This window comes from Gracilinanus agilis, chromosome 2 (assembly GCF_016433145.1).
Source record: "Gracilinanus agilis isolate LMUSP501 chromosome 2, AgileGrace, whole genome shotgun sequence".
NCBI lineage: Eukaryota > Metazoa > Chordata > Mammalia > Didelphimorphia > Didelphidae > Gracilinanus > Gracilinanus agilis.
In genome coordinates, this window is record NC_058131.1 from 440,369,157 (window position 1) to 440,391,938 (window position 22,782).

Sequence of the window (22,782 nt, forward strand, 5' to 3'; positions counted from 1 at the left end):
ACTATTCAAAGAAGCCTTTTTCCGGATCAGCTTATCATCCTGTCCCTGAGGGAATCTGAGTGAATTGGTTTATCAGCCAGTTATCTTGAAGAGATCACCCAGAGAGGAACTAGGCTAAGCTGCAGATCCTTCTTGCCTGTTCCAGCTAATCTAGAGACAAAACTTTTCTTTGATTAGATTAGGGTAGCCATTACTATCAGAACAGGCAGGGAAGGTCAAGCCAGCCCAGCTTAGCCAGGGCTGAGAGAACTTGAACACTGGATTCAACTCCTACAAATTAGGGACTTCCAATTTCCCTCTTTCCTAACCTTAGCATTTGTTATCCAGTTTAATAAATACTCCTCAAACTTAGCAGAGAAGTCAAATTAATCTTCAAGGAAGAAAGAAGGGAGATTGTTGGGCAAAGGGTAATTTGGAGAGACATTTCTATAACACCCAGATAGAGCCAAGTTCCTGGTTCAACTGTTATTACTGTCTCTCTGACAGGGTTGGTAACAAAAGGGACATCGAATGGTGCTACGCCATTCACAAAGTCCTAGCAAAATGCCAATACTCTAACCCAGGGGTATTTCCTATCTGATTACTGACTCCTGTATGCTCTTGCCTCCAAGTTTCCTATCAAGGACAGAGGAAATTGTGGCCCTCTGTCCAAAAGGGAAGATTACACAACTAGTCAGCTCACACACACATGACCTGACTAGTAATTTATTTAACATTCATAGAGATTTCCCTGTTTCCCTTTTAACAGCTTCAACTGAGAGAAAGAAAGCAGGACTCATAATTATAATATCTGACAAAGTCAAAGTAAAAATAGATCTGATTAAAAGAGATAAGGAAGATAATTACATCTGGATAAAAGGCAGTATAGACAATGAGGAGATATCAGTACTCAACATGTATGGCCCAAATTGTATAGCATTCAGATTTCTAAAGGAGAAACTAGTGCAGTCTAAGGAAGAAATAAATAGTAAAACTATACTAGTGGAAGACCTGAAACTTCCTGTATCAGATCTAGATAAATCAAACCAAAAAATAAATAAGGAAGTGGTAAGAGATGTGAATGAATTCTTAGAAAAATTAGTTAATAGATAAGTGGAGAAAATATATATGGACAAAAAGGAATACATCTTCTTTTCAGCAGCACATGATACTTCACAGAGATTGACCATGTACTAAGGCAAAAAAAAACAGGACAAAGAAGTGAAAAAGAGCAGAAATAATAAATGCAACCTTTTCAGATCATAATGCAATAAAAATAATAATTAGTAAGGGTTAATTGGAAATTAAATAATATAATTCTCCAAAATTGGTTAAAGAACAAATCACGGAAACAATTAATGATTTCATTGAAGAGAATGACAATTATGAGACATCTTATCAAAACTTATTTGATGCAGCCAAAACAGTAGTCAAGGGGAAATTAATATCCTTGAGTGCTGTTGTGTGAGGATGCAAAGCATGGAATCCCTGCAAAGTTACAGGGATAGCCTCATCCAGAATTCCAGGGGACCCCGCTGGAGAACTTTGGGTGAGGAGCAGTTGAGAAGGGTTGAAGTCAGTTATTTTGTGGGAGTGGATGTGGGCAGACACTCTGCTTGCTTCTCCTGACTTGGGGTTTCTCCTGAGGTGGCCATTGTAGCATAAGTTAGTCGTTTCTACTCATAGGGTTAGCCTGTTTGTTATTACTATTCTTCATTAATATAATTATATAATTACTTAGTGATTAGAGAGTAAGATACTTATCAATAGCAAGAGAGCCAGTTTCAGTTAAGTGCTTCATCCCCTCTTGAGAAGAGGGGGAAGGGCAGCATCTACTTAGCAGTTCAGAGTTTCCTCTCATTATCCTAAAACCCTCATTTACCCCTTTTAGTTTTCCTTGTTATTACTTAATATAACCTTTATCTTAGAATCTGTCCCTGATAATTATTTGGGAAAGATACTCACAACTCAGTCTGAACATCTAGTTTGAATCCTGTTGACTGCCAGTTTAAGAAGATCTTCTCTGTCCTCAACAGTTAGATAGCTAGCTGCTATATCTCCTCTAACTGACCTGAGAGGAATATAAATTAAAGAAAAGGAACATTATTGGGGTTTCAGCCATAACTGAAACTTACCAGAAGAATCTTATTCCCGTCTTCATTACTAACTGAAGCAGAAGCAGTTAGAGGGGGATGGGGTTTGAGAGCCAGGAGTGTTTAACTCCCTCCTTTCCTCACTGTAGCCTGTCAATCTCTGGCTCTTGACTTAAAGCTCTATTTGGCCCTGACACATTTATCTGCTTCTCCAAACTATCTGTTATTATCATCATAACAGTTTATATATTAACAAATTAGGGAGGCCAGAGGTAAATAAATTGGGCATGAAAATTTAAAAAAATAGAAAGCAAACACTTTAAAAATCCCCAGATCAAAACTAAATAAGAAATCCTAAAAATTAAAGGAGAAATTAATAAAATTGAAAGTAAAAGAACTATTGAATTAATAAATAAGATTAGGAGCTGGTACTTTGAAAAAACAAATAAAATAGAAAAAGTACTGGTCAATCTAATAAAAAAAGGAAAGAAGAAAACCAAAATAACAATATGAAAGATAAAAAGGGATACCGCAAGTCTAATGAGGAGGAAATTAAGAGAATTATTAAAAACTATTTTGCCCAATTATATAGCAATAAATATGGCAATAGAGGAGATATGGATTAATATTTACAAAAATACAAATTTCCTAGATTAACAGAAGGAGAAATAGAATACATAAATAATCCCATATCAGAAAAAGAAATTGAACAAGCCATTAAAGAACTCCCTAAGAAAAATCCCCAGGGCCAGATGGATTCACAAATGAATTCTATCAAACATTTAAAGAACAACTAATCCCAATACTACAGAAATTTTATCTGATAAAATAAACAAAGGAGTTCTGCCAAATTGCTTTCATGACACAAATATGGTACTGATTCCAAAGCCAAACAAATCACAATCAGAGGAAAAACACTACAGTCCAATGAACATAGATGCAAAAATCTTAAATAGAATACTAGCAAAAAGACTCCAGCAAGTGATCACAAGGATCATTCATTATGATCAGGTGGGATTTATACCACGAATGCAAGGATGGTTCAATTTTAGGAAAACCATTCACATAATTGACCATTTTAACAAACAAACCAACAAAAACCACATGATTATCTCAATAGATGCAGAAAAAGCCTTTGACAAAATACAACACTCATTCCTATTGAAAACGTTAGAAAGTAGAGGAATAGAGGGACCTTTCCTAAAAATAATAAACAGCATATATTTAAAACCATCAGCAAGCATCATCTGCAATGTGGATAAATTAGAAGCCTTCCCAATAAGATCAGGAGTCAAACAAGAATGCCCATTATCACCTCTATTATTTAACATTGTACAAGAAACACTAGTAGTAGTAATTAGAGAAGAAAAAGAAATTGAAGGTATAAAAATAGGCAGTAAGGAGACAAAACTATTACTCTTTGCAGATAATATGATGGTGTACTTAAAGAATCCTAGAGAATCAACTAAAAAGCTAGTGGAAATTATCAACAACTTTAGCAAAGTTGCAGGATACAAAACAAATGAAGATAAATCATCAGCATTTTTATATATTTCCAATACATCACAGCAGCAAGAGTTAGAAAGAAAAATTCCATTCAAAATCACCCTAGACAATATAAAATACTTATGAATCTATCTGCCAAGACAATCACAGGAATTTTATGAGCACAACAACGAAACACTTTCCACACAATTAAAACTAGATCTAAACACTTGTAAAAACACTAATTGCTTATGGACAGGATGAGCTAACATGATAAAAATAACAATCCTACCCAAATTAATTTACTTATTCAATGCCATACCTATCAAACTACCAAGAAACTTTTTATTGAATTAGAAAAAACTATAACAAAGTTCATTTGGGAGAACAAAATATAAAAAATATCAAGGGAAATAACGAAAAAAATGTGAAGAATGGGAGCCTCATGGTACCAGATTTTAAACTGTACTATAAAGCAGTATTCTTCAAAACAATATGGTACTGGCTGAGAGACAGAAGGAAGGATCAGTGGAATAGACTTGGGGTAAATGACCTCAGCAAGACAGTCTATGATAAACACAAAGAGCCCAACTTCTGGGACATGAATTCACTATTTGACAAAAACTGCTGGGAAACTTGGAAAACAATATGGGAGAGATTAGGTTTAGATCAATATCTCACACCCTACACCAAGATAAATTCAGAATGGGTGAATGACTTGAATATAAAGAAGGAAACTATAAGTAAGTTAAGTGAACATATAATAGTATCCTTGTCAGATCTCTGGGAAAGGAAAGAGTTTAAAATTAAGCAAGAGTTTGAAAAAAAATTATAAAATACAAAATAAATAATTTTGACTACATTAAATTAAAAAGGTTTTGTACAAACAAAATCTATGCAACCAAAATTAGAAGGGAAGCAACAAATTGGGAAAAATATTTAAAAAAAAACCTCTAACAAAGATCTAATTACTCAAATGTATAAGGAGCTAAATCAATGGTATAAAAAATCAAGCCACTCCCCAATTGGGCAAGTCACATGAATAGGCAATTTTCAGATAATGAAATCAAAACTATCAATAAGCACATGAAAAAATGTTCTAAATCTCTTATAATTAGAGAAATGCAAATCAAAACAACTCTGAGGTATCACTTCACACCTAGCAAATTGTCTAATATGACAGCAAAAGAAAGTAATAAATGTTGGAGGGGATGTGGCAAAATTGGGACATTAATGCATTGCTAGTGAAGTTGTGAATTGATCCAACCATTCTGGTTAACAATTTGGAACCATGACCATAGCACTTTAAAAGATTGCCTGCCCTTTGATCCAACCATACCACTACTAGGTTTAAATCCCAAAGAGTTCATAAGGGAAAAGACTCATGCAAAAATATAGCCACACTATTTGTGGTGGCAAAAAAATGGAAAATAAGGGGATGCACTTCAATTGGGGAATGGCTAAACAAATTGTGAATCTTTTGGTGACGGAATACTATTGTGTTAAAAGGAATAATGAACTGGGGGAATTCCATGTGAGCTTGAATGGCCTCTAGGAATTGATGCAGAGTGAAAGGAAGAGAACCAGGAGAACCTTATACACAGAGATGGATACAGTGTGACACAGTCGAATGTAATGGACTTCTCTACTAGCAGCAATGCAATGATCCAAAGTATTTCTGAGGGTCCTATGAGAAAGAATGCTATCCAAACCAGTGAAAGAACTGTAGAAGCAGAAACGCAGAAGAAAAACAACTGCTTGATCATATGGGTTGATGGGGATATGATTGGGGATGTAAACTCTAAAGCAGTGGTTTCCAAACTTTTTTGGCCTACCGCCTCCTTTCCAGGAAAAATACTACTTAGCCCTCTGGAAATTAATTTTTTTTTAAATTTTAATGGCAATTAATAGGAAAGATAAACACACCTGTGACCATCACCGCCCCCTGGATTGCTGTAGCACCCATCAGGGGGTGATGGCACCCACTTTGGGAATCACTGCTCTAGAGGATCACTCTAGTGCAGTGATGGGCAAAGTACAGTCCATGGGCCAGATGCGGCTCCCTGAAACGTTCTATCCAGCTGTGTGACATTATTCCTAATCTGACGAATACAATGAGTAGGATATAATACAATGAAACTTCAAAAGAATTGCCTTAGAAATAGACTGAGAGAGGAGCATTTCCTTTCCTTTGGCCCCCCTTTAAAAAGTTTGTCCATCACTGCCCTAATGTAAATATCAATAATATGGAAATAGATCTTGATCAGTGACACTTGTAAAACTCTGTGGAATTGCTCATTGGCAAACAAAAGGTGGGGTTTGAGGAGGGGCGGGAAAAAACATGAATCATGGAACCATGGGAAAATTATCTTAATATTTTGCTTGGTAATGCCACTAGTTCCTATGGGTTCAAGTATTATCTCTATGAAGATAATTCTCAGATCTTTTGACTAACCCAAATCTCTTTCCTGACCTGTGAGCTCACATATATAATTGCCTATTGAACATCTCAAATTCAATATCTTAAATAATTTAAATTCAATTTCCCTGTCTGAATTCATTGTTTCCCCCTATTATTGTCAAAAGAGAGTTACCACAATTCTCTTGGTCACTTAGTCTCATATCCTGTCATCCTCAAATCCTAACTCTAAACACTCATATCTAATTGCAAAGTCCTCTCTTTTCTTCCTTTAAAAAAAGTCTTTATCTTCCATCTTAAATAAATACTGCCTATTGGTTTCAAAACAGAAGAGTAGTAAGGACTAAGTATGGAGGTTAAGTGACCTGCCCAGGGTCAGTTAGGATATGTCTGGGCCAAATTTGAACTTAGGATTTTCTATCTTTAGGCTTTGCTCTCAATCCACTGAGCCACTTAGCTGCCCCTTCATTACTAATTTTTTAACATCAGTTATAATTTTTCTTATCTGATATCAACTCTAATATAATAAAGATCCTCATCACCTCATTCATTCATTGTTACAATAGCCTTTTGGTTGTTCTTCCTGCTTTATCTTTTCCCACTCCTGTCCATTCCCTATTCCAGTCTTTCATTCAGTTATTTTATTGTTCTTCCAAAAGTGAAACCATGAGTTCTGAACACACCCAAAATCCTTTGGCATTTAAAACCCTTCATATTCTGGCTTCTTCCTCCTCTTGTAGTCTTACACTTTATTTAAATACAAATTTTTTACTCTGCCATGCAGTGATACTTTGGTTCCTTGCATTCACTGCTCTTAACTGGTCATTTTCACTGGTTGTTCTCCATAACTGGAACTCTCTCCCTTCTCATTTCTATTTCTTGGCTTTCCTGGATCCCTGAAAGTTTCACCTAAAGTCTTACCTTCCTCAAGAATTTTTTTCCAGACCTCCTTATTGTCTCTCCCATTAGGCTTCAAGTTCCCTGAGAGCAATAAAACCTTCACTCCATTTTTTATATTCCTAAATCTTAGCATACTAATAACTAAATAGAAAGTATTAAATGAGAGTTGAGTTGAACATGTAAGAAATTTCTACTGGTTTCTTATTTCATACTCTTCTAGCAAAGGCTACTTTATTCATTTGCATATCCTTCTGATATTGGTTACTTACTCTGAATCTAGAAAGGTTTGAAGTCACTCTGATACTACTAGTGGTTTTAAAAGTGGTGCTTTTCTAGAAATAACTTTTTCTTCAGAAAAACTTAAATTCACTTTTGACTATCTGGTATAGAACAATATGTAACACTGGAAAGCCTTGTTGAATACTGAACAGAATAAAATATATGAGCTGTCATTTTTCTGACAGTAAGGCTTTTTTTTTACTAGAGAGCTATACTGGCTTTTCTTGAACTTCAGAGAAACATCTAGCTGCATATTAACTAACCAGGGAAATGAATGTTGGCTAACATCTCACATGTAACACCCAAAAGTCAATATGCAAGATGTACTTTAATCAAACTCTCTCAGCAGAGACTACATTCATACACAGATGCTTTCTTTAAAAGTGCCAATTATTCATTAGTTAAAGGATCTCAAAGCATAAGTAATAACTCAATTTATTTTTATAGAGCTTTAGAGAGATTTTTCTTATCAAATGAAGACTTTATGTGAAATTATCACCACATGTTAAGGAAAAAAGTAAGTGTGAAGTTACCTTAAGACAGAAACAGGGTTGGGGACAAGAACTGCTAAATAACAGAAAGAATGCCTTTACAAAACACTTTTAGTTCCCAAAAATTTAAGTTATAAGTGGAAAACTTTATTTATTTTAAATTGCAATCATCCTTTCTCTATTTGCATTGGTTTAATTGACCAGGAGTGCAATAGAAAATCATCAGGAAGAATAAAAATGTAATCAAATAGCAAGACAAAGTTGAAAGTAGGTCAGTCATAGGAAACAAGATGTACCAGTGATTTTAAGACATTTTACAGGGCATTACTTTTTTAATGTACTTTTTTGTCCTCTTCTCAACTCCTGTTTACAAAAACAGAAATACTACTACCACACCACAAAAATATTACCATTTAATTTTCCTGTTTGCTAGAATATGATGAATATGCTTTCATGCCTTACATAACAATGAGTTTGGGGGAGGGGGTTCCTGTGGGAGTTACAGTGGTAAAAGAGAGAGTTGCTCCTTTCCAAAGAAGCAGACTGTGGTGAAAATAAACCAACCTATCACCACACCACATGTCAGTCTCATACACGATTCTTCCTCCAGAGAGTCACTTCGTCGTGTTTCTTGGGAAATTGTCCCCAGATTAAAAGAGGGGAAAAGACCACAACCTGGGTCAGTCTCACAAGACGGAAACAGTACTTTCACAGGACAAAGGAGAGCAATTCTTCACAGTCTGACCACAGGCTTTCTAGCCTGCTGGTAGTCCTAGTTCAGCACCACGGACAGCGATACATCTACATGGGAAGCCTGATTCCCTCAGCTCAGAGATGGATTCCAGCAATCTAGGGAAGCAATTGTAGCCCGAATATGCTACCCTCGATGTAAGAATTTGTGATTTTATCTAATTTTTATTGCAAAGGAATATTTTCTTTACGAAATTGGGGGGCTAAAGTTCGAGCTATGTGCCGCGGTCTTTTAAGATGTAAGTCAGTTAATAAAGACCCTTCCTTGAAATAGGATTGTTCGTTAGGGGAGGGGACATTTCTTAAAACTACATATTAAAATTGCCTAAGTTTACAAAGTCATATAGGAATTTACAAATCAATTTGGTATCCCTACGTCTTGCTACGCTTGCATAGTTATTTACCTATTAAAGAATGTATGTGTATCTCATCTTTCCATCATAGCACTTGATAGTCTTTATTTCTTGAACTAAGAGAAATGGTAGAGGGTGTCAGATATTGTGCTACAAACAGTGCCTACCCATACAACATTACTGGTGCAAGAAAGAAAAGGACAGGTTTTCTCCTCATTTTGGAAAGATCTGCTCTGTGCTTTGCTTTCCATTTCAAAGAGACGCTATTAATTGGGAGAGAGCGGGGAGAGACCTCGTTTTGGGGCTCGGAAGTCTAGGTTTGAAATTAACCTGTTAAGATTTGGAGTTTTCAATTATCATTTATGGAAGAGACACAACCTAAGTGCCACTACCAATTATCCTATTTTTAACATGCTTAAATACTTGGGAGTGGGGGAAAATGTGATAGAAACTAAAATGATTGAGATATTCTACATGCCTCAGGCTCTGAACGCCACCTGCTGGACGCTTTTTTTCTCAAGACACTGGACTAGACAGGCTGGGCTGGGGTGAGTACTAATCAAATTTATGAATGAACACTCTTTAAAACCAAAAATGTTCATTATAGCATGCAAATCCCTTCCATTTGGGGCTTTTCCAAAATAATGTTGCTTTAGTTATTTAGTAGTTTACTAGCAGCTCCATATCTTGTTAATGTTTCTATAATCACAATTATCTTAGAAACCTCTTTTCCTTTCTCTCCAACTTCCATCCTTTTATTGACAAAGCTCCAAGCACAGGAACCTAAACACAGGAAATATGCACGGTATCAAATAGGAGAATTGCAAAATCCCTATTGTATCTTAATGTAAAGGTGTCTAGGAGGTTATAATCTACATATATAAATGTCATACAAGTTTATTTTTTTAATATTGTTTCCTATATTAAGCAACCATTTCTGTATTGCTGGTATTAGATAAACTTGTTTATCCTGGAATAGTATTCAGTTAAATCCACAATGGTTTCCAAAGGTTACAAAGGGATTTAAATGTTACAATGAATCTTTGAAATAATTTCATACAGCTCTTAATGATGGTTCTTCCTGCTTCACCTGGTATTCATGCACAGTGAAACTAAGACATGTAGGTTTACTATAAGTTTTCCATGTTCATGTCAATGAATTTGATGTAGCAAGAAAATTAGAAACAAGTTTTGGAAAATATTCTTCTATTTGTCCCACCAATAATATACAGAATAGGTGAATATGCACTTAGTAAGAATTCTTATGAAGAAGAACATATCCTGTTAAAAAAATTCACTTTTCTGAGAGAAAAGAAATATGTCACTGATAGGGTCATGCAGTGGTATTTAGTAACATTAAACACCCATGATCAATGCAAGATACCATAGTGGGGTAAATAACTTGTTATGATAGATTGGATGGAAAAACAATATAAAGAAAATCAAAACTCACTTAGAATGAATTATCATGTGAGATTTCCTCAATCACATGAGAAGTCATCCTGATTAAATGTTAAAAAGTTTGTCTTCTAAAAAGCAACTGCTTGAACACATGGGTTGAGGCGGTCATGATTGGGGATGTAGACTCGAAACTACCACTCCAATGCAACTATCAAAAACTTGGAAATAGGTCTTGATCAATGACACATGTTAAAACCAGTGGAAATGCGCATCAGCTATGGGGGGGGGGGGAGTCAGGGGGTAAAGGATAAAGTAAGAGCATGAATCATGTAACCAGGTTAACTTTTCTAAAAAATAAAAATTATTAAATGGGAAAATAAAGTTTGTCTTCTATAAAAAAATGTACTTTGGGTGCATCACACAATAGTATACTCATAAAAGATTATTTTATACAAAATCATACATGTTACTAAAAAGTAATGCCACAGGACTAGGAAACTTGTATGAATTTGGCTGGCAGTTATTTTTATTGAAAGGAATCAAATTTATTGGTAACATAAAATAAAGTTTGAATAAAGTCCTCCCTGGAAATAAGTTATTTGATTCTGAATCTGAATTAGTTCCCTACAACCCTAGAGACACTGTAGTAAAATGGACTAGTAATTTCTATTAGTTATTCCTTAGGGATTCAAAAGTGTTCATTTACCACCCAGGGGAAAGCCATTCTCATTACAACTGATTAGGCAAGAAAATATGGTAGTATATACAAATGTTAATAATGAGGAATTGGTGTAATTTCTTGCATCCTATAATCTGAACTTTCAGTCATTTGATGTCTATATTCTGAAAAATAAATAAATATAGAACAAATTATTTATATTCAAGAAAGTCATTTGGGATTTAGAAGGGAAAGAAATAAATATTTATTTCTGTGTTGAGTACTATGCTGAGTGCTTTACAAATATCTCATTTCTGGGGAAAATATTTAAATACATTACTCTGGATACCTGTTATGACCTATACACAAAAATCCCTGTACATGTTTTATTTTTCAAAGGCTCTTTGAAATGCACTGTCTCCTTTGATCCTCATCCTTATCCCTTTTAAGGTAGTCAGGAAATAAATTATTATTCCTACTGAATAAAAATGAGGAAACAGATGCTCAAAGAAATAAGCTCAAGGTCATATAGTAAGTAGTTGATGGTCTGGGCTTGAAACCAAATCTTCTATTTCCTCATTTACCATTCTACCAACCTATTTGTCTATGCATGGATGCAAAAGGTGTGTGTGTGGGGGGGTTATCTTTTCCCCAAAACAGGGTTTATTTTTCCTTTCTAATGCCATTTTTTTGTGTGTAGATGTAACAGAGTTCCAGGCAGTAGTGTATTCAAACTGGAAGATACTAGCATTTTGCTTTAAGATTTGGCTTAGGATTTTAGAAGAAATACTTTAAGTTTACCATTCCTATCATTTCAAGTGATTAACTGAAATGTCTCTCTAGAAAGTATCCTGTGTTTGTGTTCAGGAATAGTTGGTTTTAAGGTACTGAATTCACACATTTTATGGATCATTGAAGTCTGACCGCTCCACCTTCAAACTGCATGATGCATCTGTGAAGGCGGTGTGATAAAAAATAGCAACTTAAGGATCAAGATGGGAGCTTAATAATCAGTCTTTCTCTAAACATACAGTTTTGCATCTCCTGGAACATTTCTTTTCAATGACATGAAATGTCAATGTATGCATTTCTCAATGATAAAAAAGTACACTATTTTAATGAAGATGTTTGATGAGTCTGATCACTCATTATCTCAATAATGTATGCAAATAAAATCATTTAAATTCAAATTACCTTTTAAAGAAAATATTAAAATAGGTGCAATCAAAGGCCAATTACATTTTTAAAGGAAACCATTTGCATTCTGATCTCCAAGATTAGTTTTTAAACAGAGACCACACAACCCAACAGTACATCAGACATGGAAGAAGTATATGAGGAAGCTGCTGAGCTACCCTGTACCTAATGACTTTGTTTTCCTGACACCTCATAAATTTAGGATTATTTCCAACTCACATGCTATGTCTGATTGAAACAGGGAGGTTTGTGCCAAATATTAAAAAGCAAAAATAAATTAATGTACATATCCTTGACCCTACAATACTTACAAATGTCCATTCTACTTCCATGTTCATGAATATCAAAATTCCTTTATCTGATCATAATTTTTAAATTTTTTATTTTTATCTATGCCTTATGACCAACTCAATTTTCATCATGAATATATTCATTCCACTTATTAATTCTCTCCTAAGTCCATTACCCCATGCACAGGCTGCTTTTTCCTTCCTTATCATGGTGGTTTGATGAACTCTACACTATCTTCTATTTTAGAATCCCTTCCTCCTTGTGCTATTATTGATGATAGCTTACCAAACCCCAGACCTGCAGCAAATACTGGGTATTAATCCCAGTATCTTCTTCTTTCATTCCTTTCCCCATGCAACTGGATAGAACTGAAGAAAATCATGAGACCATGCTGATTGTCAGTTGCAAATTTGTTTTCTCATTTCAACAGGAGTCTCATTGCTACAAGGTAATCTTTTTAGTCCTTAAATGATTCCTTAATTTTACCTAAAGAAGTAATTCAAAGCTTCATCATCTCTCTTCAAGTATCCCATGACAGTTTCTCCTACCACCCTCTGAACTAAGGACCTCAACTCATATTTCACTGGAAAAAAATGTGGACATGAACACTCTTTTCCCTATCTTAAACCATACAAATCTCTTCCCCTACTGTAGTCTCCTTTACTCCTCCCTGCCAATGTCAACTACTCTGCATGTATCCTTGAACCCTTACATACACTGTTGCCACTATTGTTCTCTCTCCTATTCATACACACACACCATATCTATCTATCTATCTATCTATCTATCTATCTATATATGACTTTCCATGCTATTCAAAACCATAGTAAATTTTTTCAAAGACCCTCCTCTTTGATACCACTTTCCTAGTTAGCTTTAATCCTATGTCTCTTATTCCTTTCATGGCTAAACTTCTTGAGAAAGTCATCTTTATATAGTGACGGCTTCTTCTCCTTTCATTCTTTTCTAAACCTTCTATGGCCTGGTTTCCAATATCATTATTCAAAAGAAATTGTCTTTTCCAATTTACTAATTCATCATTCCAATTACCTTTTCTCCATACCTCTCCACAGCATCTGACATTGTAAGTCAATCTGTTTTCTTGGATATTGCCTCTTCTCTAGGATTTCATGACCCCAATTTCTTTTGGTTCCTTTCCAAGTTGTCTAGTCACTCCTCTTCTATCTCCTATGCTAGTTTTTGTCATACCTTTGTGATTGTCCCCAAGGCTCTGCTCTAGGCCTTCTTCTTTCACTCTAATATCTATACATAATTATCTCATCAGTTTTCATGCAATCAATTACCATCTCTATGCTCGATATTGGTAAAACTATATAAACAACCCTAGTCTTTTCTGACCTATAGTCTCTTAGATATCTTGAATTTAATGTCCAATAAGCATTTCAAATGCAACATGTTCAAATCATCTTTCCCTACAAACATTCTACTCATTCTACCTTCATTACTGCTGTTAAGAAAACCATCATTATCACCCAAGTTCACAAACCTGGTATCTTCCTTGATTCCTCATGTATATATTGCATTTCCAAATCCAGATAATTCTGCCTACACATCTCTTAGATATATCCTTCAGGCAAAGGACAGTTTTTGCCCCTTTTTTTTTAGTATGTTCAGAACATAGCACAGTACTCAGCACATATTAAGCCCTAAAAATGCTTGTGGACTAACTGAGTGATCTAGATTAAGTTCCACAGGTTGTTACTATCTATCCTGTATCTATCCCCTCAGAACACCCAGCCCCAATGTATGATCTTCTGGTTCTTGCTTTTCACCACAGGATTGAATTTTTATAATTTTTTTAGGTCTTTCCATCTATCTTCTAATTGAATTTTCTTTTATATGTTGTCCAATTAAAGTATGAGCAGAAGAGGAAGTAATGTTTTGCTTTTTTAGTTTTTATCTCTGACACTTAGCAGACTATTTCATATATAAATAAATTCTTTTTTGTTGATTCAGTATGGCAGAGGCTTGATTTATATGTTCCCCCAAATGAGGGCATTTTACAAGCACGCAGATAAATGATGAACTGTACCAATTTATTTTTCTATTTGGAAATGCTAGAATAATGCACGTAAGTAATCTCTTCTTCATTACTAGTCCTATCCCATAGCCCTTTTTATTTTTTTATTTTTTCTTTGCTTTTTAAAAATAAAGTTCATTAATTAATTAATTTAGAAAATTTTTCCATGGTTACATGATTCATGTTCTTTCCCTTCCCTACTCACGCCCCTCTCCCATAGACAATGAGAAATTCCACAGTTTTACATGTGTCTTTGATCAAGATCTATTTCTATATTATTTATATTTCCACTAGGGCAATCGTTTAGAGCAGTGATTCTCAAAGTGGGTGCTATTTCCCCCTGGTGGGTGCTGCAAGGATCCAGGAGTGCAGTGATGGACACATGTGCATTTATCTTTCCTATTAATTGCTATTAAAATTTTTAAAAATTAATTTCCAGGGGGCTAAGTAATATTTTTTTCTGGAAAGGGGGCAGTAGGCCAAAAAAGTTTGGGAACCACTGCTTTAGAGTCTACATCCCCAATCATATCTCCATCAACCCATATGATCAAACAGTTGATTATTTCTTTTTTGTTCCTACTCCCACAGTTCTTTTTCTGGATGTAGATAGCTTTCTTTCTCATAGGACCATCTTATGTCTCAGAAAATTGCATTGCTAATAAGTCCATTACATTCAATTGTGCCACAGTGTATCCATCTCTAGGTATAATGTGCTCCTGGTTCTGCTCCTTTCACTCTGCATCAATTCCTGGAGTTCCTCCAGTTTAGTATTCAGTCACTAAACAGATACCACAATTTGTTCAACCATTCCCCAATGGAAGGGCATACCCTCGTTTTCCAGTTTTTTGTTACCACAAAGAGCACAACTATTACAAATATTTTTGTATGTCTTTTTTCCCTATGATTTCTTTGGGGTATAAAGCCAACAGTGGTATTGCTAGATCAAAGGGCAGGCAGTCTTTTAGTGCTCTTTGGGCATAATTCCAAATTGCCATCCAGAATGGTTAGATCAATTCAAAACTCCACCAGCAATGCATTAATGTCCCAATTTTGCCACACCCCCTCCAACATTCACCACTTTCCTTTACTGTCATGTTAGCTAATCTGCTAGATGTGAGGTAGTACCTCAGAGTTGTTTTGATTTGCATTTCGCTATTTTAGAACACTTTTTCAAGTGTTTCTTGATTGTTTTGACTTCTTTATCTGAAAATTGCTTATTCATGTCCCTTGCCCATTTACCAATTGAGGAATGGCTTGATTTTTTGTACAATTGATTTAGCTCTTTATATATTTGAGTAAATAAACTTTTGTCAGAGTTTTTGTTATAAAGATTTTCCCCCAATTTGTTGCTTCCCTTCTAATTTTGTTGCATTGGTTTTGTTTGTACAAAACCTTTTTTAATTTAATGTAATCAAAATTATTTATTTTACATTTTGTAATTTTTTCTAACTCTTGCTTGGTTTTAAAATTTTTCCTTTTCCAAAGATCTGACAATTATAATATTCTGTGCTCACCTAATTTACTTAAAGTTTCCTTCTTTGTAATCAAGTCATTCACTCATTCTGACTATATCTTGGTATAGGATGTGAGATGTTTTTCTAGAACCAATATATCCCATACTGTTTTCCAATGTTCACAGCAGTTTTTGTCAAATAGTGGGGTTTTGTCCTCAAAGATGGGCTTTTTGGGTTTATCATAAACTCTCTTGCTTATATCACTTACCCCAAGTCTATTCCACTGATCCTCCCTTCTGTCTCTTAGCCAGGACTATATTGCTTTGATGACCACTGCTTTAGACTACAGTTTAAGATTTGGTACTAGGCCACCTTCCTTCACATTTTTTCAATATTTCTCTTCATATTCTTGATCTTTTGTTCTTTCAAATAAACTTTGTTATAGTTTTTTTTCTAATTCAGAGAAAAAATTTTTGATACTTTAACAGGTATGGCATGAAATAAGTAAATTAATTTGGGTAGGATGGTCATTTTTATAATGTTAGCTTGTCCTACACATGAGCAATTAATGTTTTTCCAATTTTTTAATTGTGTGCAAAGTGTTTTGTGGGTATGCTCACATAATTCCTGTGTTTGTCTTGGCAGATAGATTCATAAGTATTTTATATTGTCTAAGGTGATTTTAAATGGAATTTCACATTCTAATTCTTGCTGCTGAGTTGTGTTGGAAATATATAAAAATGCTGATGATTTATCTGCATTTGTTTTGTATCCTGCAACTTTGCTAAAGTTGTTGATTATTTCCACTAGCTTTCTAGTTGATTTTCTAGGATTCTTTAAGTATACCATCATATTATCTGGAAAGAGTGATAGTTTGGTCTCCTCACTACCTATTTTTATACCTTCAATTTCTTTTTCTTCTCTAATTGCTACTACTAGTGTTTCTTGTACAATGTTAAATAATAGAGGTGATTATGGGCATCCTTGTTTGACTCCTGATCTTATTGGGAAGGATTTTAATTTATCCCCATTGCAGATGATGCTTGCTGATGGTTTTAAATATATACTGTTTATTACTTTTAGGAAAGTTCCTTCTTTTTCTATAACAGGTTTGGAGTAAGGAAATCTTTCTTAACAATTATACCTGAACAAAAAGATGAATGGGCTATGGGAAGAGATAGTGAACACTTCTTAGACATGTTATAGAAGTGATTCTTATTTGGATATGAGTTAGAATTGGATGAGATGGGCACTGAAAATCTTTCAACTCTGAAATTCTATTTCTCTCTCTCTCTCTCTCTCTCTCTCTCTCTCTCTCTCTCTCTCTCTCTCTCTCTCTCTCTCTCTCTCTCTCTCCCTCTCTCTCTGTGTGTGTGTGTGTGTGTCTCTCTCTCCTTCTCCATATATGTGTGTGTGTGTGTGTGAGTGTGTGTGTGTGTTCCTCATATTTGGTGACAAGGTCAGAGAAGTCAGAGATACAAGAGTTAATATCTGGTTTCTGCTACTTAATAAATTGGTTTAATGGGTAGAAATGTCAAAAAATTGAGAAAAAATTACAAGCACAAAAAATTAAGCACTAATTATGTGCCAGGCAATTTACAATTTAACATTTGCATTAACAACTTTATTAGCCAACTGTATTCATATTAATGATTTTCTTAATTAAATGTCTTAACATTCGATCTTCCCAATAATCCTAGGAGTTAGATGCTGCTATTTTCCCCAATTAACAAACACTGCTAAATGGCACAGCGAATAGAGCACTGGGCTTGGAATCAGAAAGGATCATCTTCACAAATTCTCAGACTCTTGCTGGATGACCTTGGTCAAGTCACTTAACATCATTTGCCTCAGTTTCTTCATCTGTTCAGTAAATTGGAGAAGGAAATGGCAAACTACTCCAGTATCTTAGCCAAGAAAACCCTAAAGGGGATCATGAAGCTCTGGATACAACTGAACTTAGTAACAAATTTAACAGATATGAAAATTGAGAAAGACAGAAGTTAAAGAACTTACCCAAGGTCACAGATACTAAATATGTGAAGTCAGACTTAAACTTCGGTATTCCTGACTCCAGATCCTAGGCTCTATCCTCTGGGTTACCAAGCTGCTTCAGAAGGCAGGAGCTATAAAAGCACTTGTAAATTATATAGTAAAATATCCATTTTATAAGCAGGAAAACTGAGGCCAAGAAAAAGGAAACAGAAATTATCCAATTACTTAGTGACAAAGCTATAATTTCCATTCTAGTTTCTTGCTTCTTAGTTCAATGCTATTTTTATTGCAACATACTTTCTTTTCCTACTGATTTTTTAAAATTAATTTTATTGATATCTTTTTTAATATCACCAAAATTTCCTTAGTCTCTTTCCTCCTCCTTCAAAAAAGCCATCCTATTTAACCAATAATATTTTGGGCATAATCATAACACAACTCTTTTTCCATGAGTCCTCTTCCTCCTATTTTCATCTCTTTCTCTAGTTTCAAAGTTTTGTTTAACTTATAGGTTCCTTTTTCTTTCTTCTTTCTTCTAATTCTTTCCCTTTTTTCTCTCAGTTAAGTTGTCAAGTAAAATTCCTCCTTCCCTTTCAACTTGTTTTACTTGTTAATTTCTTAGTTCTTTTTCTAAAAACATTTCTTTCCCTAATTATTTTCATTATTTTTTTCTGTTTTTGTCTAATCTAGATGTTTATTCTTTGATTAATGTCTCTGTAAATTATTTAGGTCTTCTTTAGTCTCTGTATTCTTCGTAGAAATTAAAACTTCTAGAGGACTTATTTTGAGTTCCTTCTTTTATACAAACTATGTTATTGTCTTGTAGATCTTTTCCCTATTCCCTTTTTTCAATCATGCTTCACTTTTAGAAATATCAATTCCTGAAGAAGATAGAAAGGCTAGAAGTATTGTTCTTTATTGCTTAATCTATTATAATTTTCTTGTCATTCACATAATAATTTCCCCTTATTTGCCATGCAATCTCCTCTCTGGGTCCATGCCCATTGTCTTCTGGTCTTCTGTAAGTTTTCCACAGGATCCCTGATTCTCCTTTAAAAACCAGGGTGCTAATTATGGAGGGACAGAAGTCTCTTTGAGTTAGTTTCTCCAAGCACCAAACCGGGAAGATTATCCCCAGTGTAAGGTCATAATTTCCTATTAAAAATATCCTTTCCTTACATGGGAGCATTCAGTTTTCAGTATAGTTTTTATTGTTTTGCTTTTCTTTGTTTTGTTTCTCTGGAGATGATCTCTAGAGTCTTTCAGTTGGCACTTTATTGCACTCTAAAGTTTTGGACATTTTCATGCATTGTATTTTTCTCTGTGATGTCCAGTACTCTTTTCTTCAGAGTTAGTAGACCATACACAAATGTACACATGAACCTTGACCTAGTTTCCTCTGCTTCTTCATTATTTGACTAGTACAGAAAATGCTGCTCTGACATCCTAGGCAAAATAAACTTTTGACTTTTGTCTTTCCATAGAACAGGAAAGGTGTAGTCAGTGTTCAATTCTACTGAAAATCCATGGATGTGCTTTTGAGTCTTGCCAATATGGTGGCTAGTGGAAGAGAAGTGCTGAGCAAGCACATAAGGGATTTTGTTTACTTCTGTTGACCAGGTGGTTACTTTCTTTGGGTTTTTGGTGTCTTAGAACATGGAGACAACTGAAATTGGTTTGTATCTTCAGTACAATTCCTATTTTAGAGGAGTTTAGGACAGTACAAGGCACATAGTAGACAGTAATTCATTAACTGATTGAAGTTTAAGAGACTGTGACTGAGAAAGTGTCTAGTCCTCGGTCTTATTGGTCACATTACCCAGAAGTCTTCCTATTGTCTTTTAAAGTAGCTTTAAGAACCTGTGAAGATTAGAAAAATCAAAGGCTAATAATGAGAAAAAAGGAAATTGGTGGGTTTCATTCTCATCTTTTGAACAAGGCTTCCCTCTGTGTCCTTTTTAAGAGACCTAGGAAATATGTTTTAGTTCTTATAAAGCAGTATTTAATTTGTATTCAAATCCATCATGAGATTGCTTCTATATTTACAGGTTGTAAAGATTTCAAATTTTTTTTCAGCCCTTCAGATAGAGAAATATCTAATCCAAATATGCTATGAGAAATGTATGACTCTCATATTCTGGGGATGAATGCAAAGAAGCAGAGCTGGATTCTTTGAGGACTCTCATCCACAAAATAAGAGAAATAGTGGAACGGGGGAAATGACCTAGGTGTTATGTCCTATATACATCCTTTCATTCCCCTAATACTCTCAACCAAACTCTAATTTTAGCTGTTATGAAAAGGTTAATAAGAAATATTGCCCAAAGAGAGATATTTCATCACATCCCTTACTCATGGAATAGGAGGTAATTTAGGACATTTCTCCCATAATGAAATGCACAATGCAGCCAAGTTGCAAACTATATGAATTCCATGATGCTTTAATGGATGGACTTCTTTTCATTTTAATACAGGTTGGAGAACAACAACTTTAAAAACATGCACCGTAGACACACAACCCTTCGGGAGAAAGGAAGAAGGCAGGCTATCCGAGGTCCAGCCTACATGTTTAATGAGAAAGGGACCAGTCTCACCATGGAAGAAGAACGTTTCTTGGACTCTGCTGAGTATGGTAACATCCCAGTAGTCAGGAAGATGCTTGAGGAGTCCAAAACACTAAACTTCAACTGTGTTGATTACATGGGACAAAATGCCCTGCAGCTAGCAGTGGGAAATGAGCACCTAGAAGTTACAGAATTACTGCTGAAAAAGGAAAACCTGGCCAGAGTTGGTGATGCACTCTTGTTGGCCATCAGCAAAGGCTATGTGAGGATTGTTGAAGCAATACTGAACCACCCAGCCTTTGCCCAGGGGCAGAGACTTACTCTCAGTCCCCTGGAACAGGAACTACGGGATGATGACTTTTATGCCTATGATGAGGATGGAACCCGCTTCTCTCATGATATCACTCCCATCATCCTGGCTGCCCACTGCCAGGAGTATGAAATTGTACACATCCTTCTTCTCAAAGGGGCCCGTATAGAAAGGCCTCATGACTATTTCTGCAAGTGCAATGAGTGTGCTGAAAAGCAAAGAAAAGACTCCTTCAGCCATTCAAGGTCCAGAATGAATGCATATAAAGGATTAGCTAGTGCTGCCTACTTGTCTCTGTCCAGTGAAGATCCTGTCCTAACTGCCTTAGAATTAAGCAATGAGTTAGCCAGACTGGCCAACATTGAGACTGAATTTAAGGTAATCCTACAAAAATCTTTCACTTCCATCAAATTATCTGAAAGTTCTTTTCCAGGTACATCCAGTATCCAAACGAGCTGCCTAAAGGGCAGACACTCAGTTGAGTTAAACACTGTGGTTTAACAGCTAAGGATGTTAAATAATTTCTTTTAACTTGCCTGAAAGTATACTGAAGAGTAAGAAAGGCTTAGAAGCAAAAGCAATCAAACTTGGCAAGTTAAAAAACATTCCTGGATGTCAGAGAGGCAATTTGACAGAAAGATCTATGAAGATCTGATTTCAAGTCCTGGCTCTGATATCCAATAGTTACTTGTCCATTTAATCATTTAACCACTTATTGTCTCCACAATAGCCTTAAGATGACAAGTTATAGATAAGTTGCATCAAAAGATGGGAGTTTCTATATAAGAATTTTCCTACAAAATCTTACATACAAAACGAGGAAACAACAAGAGGTCACGTGTCAAAACTAACTCACATAGAGACAGTACACAAAGATCTGAGACTTTGGCAATATGGAATATATACTAGGCAGATCGCCACTGATGCTTAAACAAGTAAGTCTAAGCTGCTGCCAGAGACACATCAAAAAGAAATCACCTGTCCATAGTCCCACAGCTAGTAACTGTCAGAAGCAGGTCCAGTGCTTCTGGGTTCAGTTTTCCTTCAATGAAGCACATCACTCTTTCCATGATGTCATACTGACTCCTGAAGGATTTATAGCCCAAGTAGTTGTTGTGTGCTTATATTCTCATTCAATTCTAGGGATAGCTAAGTAAAATAGATCTCAATTAAAATGTTTCTTTATCATAGCTATTCAGATCAACCAGGGTCAGATCCTGTCATCTGAAATGAATCTGTGTATAGAAGAATCTTGATAAAACAGGCGTGTCCAAGAAGCAGATATTAGTCTTATCCCTCAGATGTCCCAAAGCATCATAGGATGACCCCAAAGCACTTTTTTTGAACCTAGCAATTCCTATAGAAAAATGGAAAGAGAGTGAGAGAGAGAGAGAGGGAAAGAGTGTGTGTGTGAGAGAGAGAGAGAGAGAGAGAGAGAGAGAGAGAGAGTAAGAGAGTGAGAGAGAGAGAGAAAGAGAGAGAGAGAGAGAGAGAGAGAGAGAGAGAGAGAAGTTTACATAGAAGGTATTTGCACATCATATTTTCTGTTCAGAGAAAACCTTAGAAAGCCTTTTTATATGGCTGTAATTTGGAGAATATATTCCATCTTTGGTTGTTTCTGGTGTATTCTCCTGAGGTAAGGCCAATCTTTCTGGATTTATTAGCTCACCAGATGACTGACTGCATAATCATGGGAGCTGCACCTGGATTTAGATTTCCTGATTCATTAGTCAACAGATATTTAGTGAGTCATTTCCCATGCGTGTAACCCTGTTTGTGGTTGAGGAAAGAATACCTGAATACATTCCTGCCTGTGCAAAGCTTCTAGTATCATTGTAAAGATAAACTTGATCAAGAAATATTTATTGCCAGAGGAAGTTACCAAAAGTGGTAAAGGTATAGGACTTAAAGGTTTACAAAGCTCTGTATGTATAGTATCTTATTTTATCCTCACAATAACCCTGGGAGGTAAATGTTATTATTTTCCCCATTTTAGGGCTGAGGAAACTGAGGCAAATAGAGGTTAAGTGATTTTCCCAGGAGTCACACAGCTAGTAAGTGAATGAGACTGGATTTGAATTTAGATTTTTCTTATTCTATATTCAGTGCTCTATGTACTGTA

The 22,782-nt window shown here is 35.3% G+C and overlaps 1 protein-coding gene across 1 annotated transcript in view; it reads left to right on the top strand.

Moving 5' to 3' along the window:
• TRPC7 (transient receptor potential cation channel subfamily C member 7) overlaps positions 1-22,782 on the top strand; it is a 403,356-nt gene that overhangs the window by 35,640 nt on the left and 344,934 nt on the right. Inside the window, exon 2 of the mRNA XM_044659937.1 lies at positions 20,261-21,038. Within this exon, the coding sequence (XP_044515872.1) occupies positions 20,261-21,038 (778 nt within the window). The remainder of the gene's footprint in view (positions 1-20,260; positions 21,039-22,782) is intronic.